Source organism: Plectropomus leopardus, chromosome 9, assembly GCF_026936395.1.
Source record: "Plectropomus leopardus strain MGB_pleo_1.0 chromosome 9, ASM2693639v1, whole genome shotgun sequence".
In the NCBI taxonomy this organism is placed as follows: domain Eukaryota; kingdom Metazoa; phylum Chordata; class Actinopteri; order Perciformes; family Serranidae; genus Plectropomus; species Plectropomus leopardus.
Window position 1 is genome coordinate 3,054,821 of NC_142184.1, and position 10,594 is coordinate 3,065,414.

Here is a 10,594-nt window from a genome sequence, read left to right on the forward strand (position 1 = left end):
TGATTTTAAACTACTGATATTTCATCAAAATCACTTAATTTTCTCATCTCAGCAAGCACAAAAAACAATCTTGTTTTTTTATTAATTAATTTTATAATTATTATTATTATTATTTTTACAAATCCATGATTTTGTCTCAAATTTTCACTTCTAAGGGTCATGCATTTTCCGCCAGTCACTTAATTAAAAATAACTGTAGCTTTGGGGAGGGTTGAGATAGAAAAAGAAGAGGAAGTCACCAGCAGCTACCCTCCCTCCTCTAAACTAAAAAACAGTCCCTTAAACATTTGCATCAGTAAAATGCAACATAAACACGAAAACAGCAGCAATATTAATTAAAAAACACTACATATGAATGTGAAACAGTGGCATTTTTATTTATTTGATTTTGTTTCTCCCTCTTTAGGCTCGTGTCTTGATAAAACAGCGCTGACTTTAATAATAAAGTTCACCGTGACACCGGCGCGGATCTCACGCCCCGCCCCCTCGCTGCATACGTCACCACCTCTCTGCGTATATAAGCTCGCGCAGCCCCGGCAGACCTCAGAAGAAGCGGCGCTGATCTCCTCTCGGACGTTGGAGGGTTACATTTACCCAAAAATTATTTTCAAATGGGCCCCGTTGCCTAGCGTTTACTCCCCCAGCCTCGCCGACTGAGTTGAATTGGGTGCTACTGAACATCGAGCACGTCTGGCTCCCCAAAAAGGTGAGGGTTTCCCCCGCGTGCCGTGTGTTAAGATGGTGGTAACTGTTTTTTAACGGAGGGTGGGGGGCTAACGATGCTAAGCTAGTTAGCTTAACGGCAGCTGCTGTAGAGTCTTTGTTTTGGTTTGTTAAAAAGCGCATTAAACGCATGTATGTCGTGTTTTCTCGTTATATTCACGAGTGTTAACTGATATCACGGTGTCCATACACACACGATAACTGACATATTTAATGTCAACAAACGGGTTTTTGTCTTTGTTAGAAAAAGACTAAATGTCCGTTACAAGAGGAAGTTAAAAAAACAAATCCTCATCCCTGTTCCCATTTAAACAACCTTTAATTACCACCAAAAAGCTGTTTTTAAATTTAGATTTTGTCGCAGTGTTTGTCATATAGCAGATAAAAATGTCGGTTTGGTGCAGTGTGTCTAATGTAAACAAGACCCCGCATGACGTCATTACAGGGAGGACGTCAAAGTATTGTAATATTACCAAAAAACAGCAACAAAAACCACCATGACTCTCTGTGGTTTCATAGATTATTCATATTTTGGCAGCGAGACTATATTCATTCATACATTTGTTTTTCTGTTTAAATCCCTGAGGCTGTTTTTCTTTGCAGCGCCTAACAGCTGGAGTCCACCATGTTTTTCTTAAATTTTCGGTAACATTTTCTGACATTTAATCTGCGTTGAAAGGATAAATTGATCTTTTAACTAATCACCATAATTCTGATTAAAAATCAATAGTGTTAATTTGTTCATCAAGAAACATAAACAAAGGAAACCGTTAAAAGTGATGATACACTGATTATGAAAACAATCATAGTTTACAGATATAACAATGTTTATAACAAGGTTTATATTTTACATGAATGATTAATTGTAGTCCCATTAGGCTACAAGCAGAAGATGTATACAAATATTAAAATAAGAACAGAGCACTTAAATAAAACATATACAGTTATTTATATGTAAATGCTTATGCAAAGGTAGAGAGGATTAGATTAGTCAGCTATCTGATTCATAGTACATTATATTTTATTAGACGTGAATCAACTAGGTGATTAATTGATTAACTGTTTTTTGTTTTTCATTTAAAAAGCCAAAATTTCTGTGTTTTCAAGTAAACTGTATCTTTAGATTTTTTTGACTATTGGTTGGACAAAAAAACCCCATTTGAACTGTCGGTGGACATTTTTCATAATTATTTAACCAATTTGAAGAACTAATTAAAACATGAATCAATAATAGTACAACATTAAGTTGTAGGCTTGATTTCAATAAATGGTTAATTATACATATCATTACACAAAGGTGTTTTCAAAAATCAGTGTATTAATACATTTCAATCCTATATAATCACATCAGTTTTAATATAATGATCATTTTCCACAGTGTCGATGCACTGGCACTCGTTTTTTTTGCTCTCTCTTATTGTTAAACTTAATTACAGTCATGTTGCAATTCAGCTATTAGCCAAGATCTGCTAATGTCTTTATTTTTATGCTGTAACCTTAATATGTTCAAAATGATGATATTTTATCATGTCAGATGTAGAATTCGCAGTATAACATAATACCTAGTTGAAGCCTTCATCGGTCCATGCCAGAAACTGTGATGATTCTGTCATCACAGTTTCTGGCCTGGACCGGTTTGTGTCACTTATGTGGAACAAAATATTTAAAAAAGTCTCCGGTCTTATGCTGAGTAATATGTTCCTGCCTGTGCTTACTCATGCTGTTTTTTTCTGTCTGTAGGTTTCCATCAAGCACAGCGTACAGTGACCAACTACAGTAGGATGGCAGCTATTCCAGCAGGCGGATCTCTCGTGGCGACCACTGACTACTACCGAAGTGAGTCCGTCTCCTTCTGTGTTCCTTTATCTCGCCAGACCGACTCCTCCGTCCTGTCTGGTGACTTTGTATTACTCTGCCTTTGAATTTCCTTGATATTGTCACTAGATAAAACCCCCTGAAGTGCTTAAATGAGTCACCATGTGTTTCTTTGAATGAAAAATGATTTGCATGTGTGGTTTATGCTTTTCAGAGTGAAAGAATTTGAGCCCACAAGTGATAGATTTTCCCTGAAACTACAGGAGTTTCTCACCGTTTAGAGGTTTTGAGCAGTCCTGCGTCAGGACAGGCCAGATTCCAGCCAGACTTGTTTTTAGTGGAGCCGCCTGAGGGGGAAATAACAATTGGTTTTATCCAAACAACACTCTTCTTCTGCTCTTATTTTGCTTCTGTAACCGGAAAAACTTCACGCTAGAGTCTAAAATCTAAAGTCATAAGAGTTCTTCGACTTCATGAATATGTCATGGATTCGTTCTCCGTGGGTTTCCCAGAGTGCCAAAATAGACGTGTAACCCGTCTCAGTGAATCAAATCAGAAGTGTGCATTAAAGCTCCAGAGGTACCCGTCAGGCTGTCGTTATGTAAGAGGCCAAAAATGGATTTTAATTTCCTGTATCCCTCTGAACACCCCCCCCCCTCTCATTTTAAAAGGATGATAATAAATAATAATTGTAATCTTTATTTGTACAGCCCCTTTCATACATACAATTTAAGTCAAAGTGCTTTAAATGAAAAAAGTGCTAAAAATTAAAACCTAACAATAAACCGAAAAAAAGATACATTAAACATATTTATAAGTTAAAAAATAAATCCATTATTAAGAACATGAATACCATAACTTTGAAGTTGCAAACAGGCCAGAGGCAGTAAAGACATTAAACAACAAAAGTCAAAAAAGTGGAAGTGCAAGTGTAAAACACGTAGAAATAACAACCATAATATGCGATAAAAATAAATAGAAGGAAGAAAGAAAATGAAACGGGTCGATCTCCTGCTTGATGAAGGCATTAATACTTCAGGTGTAATCTTGCCACATAAACTGGGATCCCTCCACCTGTCACATTTAATCTTTTCAGATTTATGGATTAAACCGACCCCGTCCTCTTCGGCTGATTTTCTGCTCTTTCTCTTCTGCAGGGCGCATCGGCTCTACGTCCAGTAGCAGCTCTTGTGGCAGTTCGGAGTACAGCGGAGAGGTCATCCCTCACCATCCAGGTGTGTTTTCACGTCCACAAAACAAAAAAACATTTCTTGAGATCTTTTTTTGTCTCACTTAAATGTTTGTCAGCATGGAAAAGCCTCTAAAAAGACCTTCGACCATCGTAGAAACTCGTCTCAATCCTTTGAAATTGTGTGTGTCAATTATGTTTGTGGTCATTACTGGATGGAGTAGGCAGTAAGTTTTTATTAAACCCCCCCCAAAAAACAAGGAATTGACCCGGAAAAATCTGCTTAAAATTACAATTCTGTAAAAATAATTAAAAATATATAATTCTGATGTTATAAATGTTGTTCTTTGGACATTTTCCAGATCTTTTTAAAAGAAACATTCAATTTCTTTTTAATTTGCGGGACATTTCTTGCACAGTTGCTCATTGCCTTTCCCCATACGTTGAAATAAATCAAACCAGTTTGCCCAGCGTTAAAAGATTTAGATACAAGGTCGTATCATCCTGGGTTATTATTGGCTAAACATTGTGTCCCCAAATTAACTGACTGCTGATCAGTTTAGAAACGACGCTCACGGGTTCTCCTTGGAGAAAGAAAAACGAGTGACTCATCTAAGAACTGGCTGTGATTTCGAAGAGAACAGTCTGCTCCGCTGGAGAGAAAAAAACAACGACCACAAGCGTGTGTGTCTTTACCAGATCCAGATGTTTCTGTCTGTCAGAGGATCTCTGCCACATCCTGTGTGCAGATTATGTAACAACACGAGAATATTGTGACATTGTTCAGTCGACATCACGCTGCTGCGCTCTGATCTGGTGAAATCGAGGGCAGAGCTTCACTTTCAGTAACCTCGTGGTTGCTGTGGTTGACTCAGTTGTTGCCTCAGTCACTACGGTTGAGTCATCTGAAAATCACCCTCGTCCATGTCTGATCTCGTTTCGGTCGAAGTTTTTTTGGGTATTTTCACTCTCCTGTCAGGATTAGCAGCTGTTGTTCAGTCGTGCAGCTAGGATTCAGATGTCGGTATTAACACGAAAAACCACCTCGGCTTTGGCACACGTGCGTCGTGAACAGCAACACGACCCTCAGTACCAGTTAATATCCGCTGACTTCACCAGTAATCCCAGATCAGCGTCGCGGCGCGGCTTTATGCGAAAACCATCTGGTGACAGCAGATAAGTGCTGGCTCAGGGTTTGTGTCGGCCGGCCCGCTGTACCGCCGGGTCAGCTCAAATTTTCACACCAACACCACACTAAATATGAAAGTAGGTGAAAGGGTAAATATGGCTGTGTGTGTGTGTGTGTGTGTGTGTGTGTGTAGACAGTGCAGCACACACGCCATTTAATACTGGTTATTTTATCACTTTTTTAAGTTAAATTTAATAAAAAAAATTACAAAAAAAACCAAAACAAAACTATAGCTCCAGCCTGAACCACAATGTTTATTTAGGGTTCCCTCGACTAACCTGGCAAAGTCATGAAATTTACAATCATATTTCCCGATCGTGGAAATGTCGTGAAATACGTTGTACGTTTTGGAATCATGAGATTTCTCTGATTGTAATTTAACAAACCTGCGCTGTTGAAACTAACTGCCAGTTATCCACGCTGACGTCGTAGTGAACATTTTTTATTAGGTTGTACAGTATTCAGTTGATCAGAGGGTTCTAAATGTTTGTGTTATAACCAAAGATTACTTGGTTTATATTTTGAATTAGATTTTTAATTCAATAAAATGTTGGAAAGTAGTTCACATTGCAGACTATCAAAAACTGTGAGGAGAGATCAGTGACTGCTGAGATATATGCGTATATATACAATATATAATTAGCTTCTAGGTCAAGACCAGTCTCAAAAGTGCTGCCAGTTTATATATATTTTATATAAATATATATATATATATACACACACTGTACATACATCCTGAACTGGCACCACTTTGAGGCTGGTTTTGACCTAGAAGCTAATTTTGGCACACAGCAGTTGTACTGTATGTAAATGCAGCTGTTAACATGTTAACAGATGGTGCCCGCGGTGTCAAACTCAGTTTGACAAGCATCCAAACACGAGTCCTGAGGGGGGGGAAACCTGAGTCATGTCTCCGTCAGAGTGTAGCTGACGAAACACACACTCCACTCTTAAACCTCTGAACACACACACTTAAACCTGCTGTCACTGTCGTGTTCGGCCTGCCGTCTCGCTTCAGTGACTCTCTGGTGGTTTTTTTAGCCCATTATGAAGAGCAAAGGAGCTTTAACTGAAACACGCTCTCCTGGAGTTTTTAATGCTTAATTAATACACAAATGTTTTAAGTAAATAGACAGTAGTAAATAGAGTATAGTGGTTATTGTGCTGCCTGTATAAACATGTGTCTTTACTCTCTGCCTCCACAGGACTCCCCAAACAGGACTCTGGCCATTGGTGGTCCAGTTTCTTCTTTGGGAAGCAGCCAGGGATGACCCCTCTGACTGAGGAGGCACAGCAAAAGTAAGTACATGTACACACACACACACACACACACACACACACACACACACACACACACACACAGCTGACTCACCCCCTAATACTGCCAGTGTATCTTAATTATTTTAATCCTGGCCATAATCCTTTCAGTGTCTTAAATGCTCAGTTGCTGCTCTCCAACTTAAGCAATATTTCTAAGGCTATATCACGATACACGATATAGATCATGGTATTTTTAAATCCTTTAAACTATCGTTAAATAGCTGCAATCTGAGCTCTGCAGATACAAACACACACATTTATTCTCCGTAAGCTGGAAACAAACTAACATCTCTCCAGTTTATATGTTAATAGGATGCAATTTGCATTATGCAAAATGTACCGTAACAGTCACGGTTTGGAGCTCTGCAAAAGCCCATAGTTTGGAAAAAAAATCCCCAATTTGCTCAGGGTTCAGAGGTTTAAATATTTGTGAAAGGTGTCTGAAAACAGCTCTATAAAGTGTTGCTCCAGGTTTCAAAGGGTTACGGCACTGATTCATGGTGCAGACACAAAGATCTGTCCTGGTTTTCCTGTTTGATGTGTCGACAGGCTGTGACCTGCCCCTGTGTGCATATATCACTCTGTACATACACGCACCCTCTCTGTTATACACTATTAAGAAAAGCTTTTAAAGGATATATATACAAAAAGCTTCTCACAATCCCTCTCTTTGTCTCTCAGGGCGGGGGTCCCAGGTGCAGTGACGAACGGTCAGATCACCTGCGTTGCCAGGGAGATGGTGATGCAACGCCAGGTGAGCGAGAGCAGCGAAGCAGGAAGCCCCACCTCCTCCTGATCCCGCAGCCTCACTCTGATCCACGCCGCACCTCTGGGGGGGAAATCACAAACCAACGACCAACGCTAGGTGACGGGAGGGTGTCCCGTTTACAACCTTTAGTTTTTTTTTTTATTCATCGTAGTTAAAGGCTGCCTTACTTGTTTCTGTAACCTTGTGTTTTTTTATTGACTACCATGTAAGAAAAAGAAAAGAATTTAAAAACAAAAAAAATAAGAAGATGCAACTGATAAGCTCCTTTGTGTTTTTTTTTTAACATTTGTACTGTGTTTGTAATACTGTGTTTCATAGACACTGTGGTGCATACACATCCACATGCCTTTGTTAAACATTTTTTCACTTTTGTCACCTTGTGATTGCAAATGCAATAAAGTAGACTCTTGCAGCCTAATGTTTGGTTTTGGGTCTTTTGTTAGTCTCACATTTAAGGCAGAAACGTGCCCTCAGAATACGATTAACAAAAAGTAAAAAATATTTTTTTGAAGTAACACGACAGAAGTTTAGTCCCAGAACACATGCTGCTTAAATTAGTGCTTTTAAGAACATTTTCTGTTAATAATTTATGAAAATAAGTGGTGTGTCAGTAGTTGTTGGTTGAAATATAAGGACGGTCAGTGTTTGCCAGGGAGTGGTTGACTGGTTTTGTACAGGGCTATTCTGGGAGCAAAGTAAACAGTGGAAAAGCAGCACTTCACATCCTCTAACTGCTGCTGCTGGACCCAGAGTCTGAGGTTATGTAACTGTTTGCTCAGCAGCCAAACACCCACTACATCTGGAACCAGTGCAGCAGCCTATACGAACAATAAAACCATTCCTCAGAAAAACGTGGCTCAGCTGCGACCTCAGACTTTTTCCCCTGAATTTAACTTTTAACCAGATTTAAACGGATTCAACTTTTAACTTTTTCTTCCAAAATAAACACTTTTTGTACATTTATCACTCTTTGAAGAGTAAACATTGGCACTAAATGTGCTTTCAAAATCATTAAATAAATAATTGCCAGCTTTTGATGTTAAAGGTTTGGCTAACTCTGAAGAGTGGACCGTCTAAAAGTAAAAACCTGAAATCACGCAGGCTTGTGTTTGAAACTGTTAAATTACGTTTGACCTACATTGGAAAAGTGAGCACTGACTCCACTGTGCACTAAATTCTTTATGATACACACAGTTGTGCAAATAAATAAAAATAAAAAATGAAATAATTTAAGTTATTAACCCTTTAACTCCTGGACTGTCATCAGTTTTCTTGTCCTGTGTTCAGAGACCTTTTAGAAGCGTTAAAACCTCTGAAACCTGAAAAATTATTGGTTTCTTTTTAAAAACATTTCTTTAAAAAAAGGCAAAGTAAAAACTTGACATGAGGTGCCTATCAAACTGCAAGAAATTAGGAAAAAAATATTATTAGAAAAAAATGAGGGGAGATTTTCAGAAAATATAATATTATTTACATATTTAAAATCATGCCACATTATTTTGTATTTTATCTTATTTTATTATTTTTGTGCCTATTTTCAGGTAATTTTCCTTTTTTTTTTTTAATTTTTAAAAATGTTTTTTTTTTTTTTTATTTATTATTTTTTTACAAATTTTGTGCTAATTTTGAGTAATTAATCATAAAGTTGCTCGTTGCCTGCTTGCAATCGTTCTCAAAACCCCCTCCAAAAAACAGCCATTTGCTTAGGCTTTAAAGCATTAAAAAAAATGTAGTAAAATAAAAAGTACAGTATTTGCCATTGATGCGTGGTGGTGTATAAGTATTTGTAGCAGAAAGTGAAAATACTTAAGCTAAGCTCAAGTACTTAAAGTAAATACTTAAGTTTAGTTCAAGTACTCAAAATAAGTACTTAAGTACAGTGGGCTGCTTGTAGCGGGGTTACTTCCCGCCCTGCTCCGCCCCGCCCCGGTGCATAAATCAAACACACCTCTTGAAATGAGGCGGGATATTTAAACGCTTCGGATCTCCGCCCCTCCTCATTTGTTTGTTTGCTCGGTTATCGGTTATCGCGCTCAGAAGCTCTAAACACATTTTAACCACAATTACCGCACATTTCGTGTCACAAGCAAACTAATAAACCTTCACACAGTTGGGCTACATTGCTTTATGTAGGTTTTATTTTATTTCACGGAGAGATATTTATATTAGTGTCGCTTTTAGCTGCTACTACTTAAAGTTAGCTAACGGGCTAATGCTAATGCTAATCCGTTAACCGGCGGCTGCGGGAGCTGGAAGTCGGAGTTTCCGGTGCTGCCGTTGGAGATCACCGGATGTTTCCAGAGGTCCAGATTACCTGAAGATACGTCACTAAGGTAGGAGCTGTTTGTGCTGCTGTTTGTTGATGTTTTGTTGATGTTTTTGTGTGTGCTAGCTTCTGTGCTGCTGAGCTAATGGCTGCCTTCAGTTTGTGGTTCGTTTGTCTTGTGGCCTCTGCAGGGTTAAATAAGGACTACCTGCATTAATGCTTTGGCACCAATTGAATCATTTCCATTTTGGCATTTGGATTCAGCTTTCGTTGTTTCAGGCTGTTGATTTAGTGGAGAAATGTGAATATTTATGTTTGAGTATCAGGATTGTTAAGCTCCATGTTAATTTATGGGATATTTTCCATCTGGTGGCTGCCCTGTTGCTTTTTGGTTGTACTCGCTTTTTCTGTGTTGTCACAGGTGTAGCCCACCCTGTCTGTAGGTTAATGTAAACTGCTGTACGTTTCTGAGTCATATTGTTGGAAGTTTATGTGTTTGTATTATATTTTTACATTTGCTGCGAAACAAGTTGCTCTATCGGGCAAATAGTAAAATTGAATTTAATATAATTTTCGGCTTTGTGGCAAACTCAATAGTAAACCAGGATACTTTTGTTAGACAGCTGAAATGTGGGACACTGAGGTCAATAATATCAACATCATGTGCAATATTGCTTTTGAATATATGTGCAATACCACTTGTTCTACGTTGTGCAGATACTCTCAATATCATATGTAATATGGCTTTTTTATGGGCTTTTTGATATGCTGATGTTCTTTCTGTTCTTATTTTACGACATTTATCTTACCTTATAATTACTCCCATTGTTTAGGAACTTGTGTCAGCCCCTCTTGTATCTTATCTTATCGTTTTTCAACATACTTCTAGACTTACTACTTCTACTACTACTACTTCTTACTACGTCTACTACTACTTCATAGATACAGTAGGGCCTAAATGTCAAATGACAAATACCTTGATATCGATAGTGTGACAATATTATAAGGTTGACTATTGGTGATTTCCCATAATGTTAATACAACAGGATTTTTGATAATTAATGATCAGTCCTGTGAATATAATGAGTAAGTCAGTAAAGGCAAATAGAGCAGCACAAACAGTCTGGTAAGGTCAGAAACTGTAATGCAGCCTCTCAAACCAGGAAAACACGACACACAATATTATTTATCCAAAATCCAATCTGGCCAGATAATCATGATTTTAATATAATAACGATTTATTGTCCAGTACTAATTCCACCCTGTGTGATCTAGCTTACTGAAATACATATGCAGCTTTTTTTTAATGATGCATGGCCTCTC

General features: G+C 38.1%; 1 protein-coding gene across 1 annotated transcript; it reads left to right on the forward strand.

The window, feature by feature from the left end:
• Nucleotides 1-538: 538 nt before the first annotated feature.
• Nucleotides 539-7,423, forward strand: ppdpfb (pancreatic progenitor cell differentiation and proliferation factor b). Its single transcript, XM_088081706.1, has 5 exons — nucleotides 539-706; nucleotides 2,464-2,559; nucleotides 3,696-3,773; nucleotides 6,122-6,215; nucleotides 6,918-7,423. The coding sequence occupies exons 2-5, from the start codon at nucleotides 2,505-2,507 to the stop codon at nucleotides 7,030-7,032; spliced, it is 342 nt and encodes a 113-aa protein (XP_087937832.1). The 5' UTR covers nucleotides 539-706; nucleotides 2,464-2,504; the 3' UTR covers nucleotides 7,033-7,423.
• Nucleotides 7,424-10,594: the final 3,171 nt, after the last annotated feature.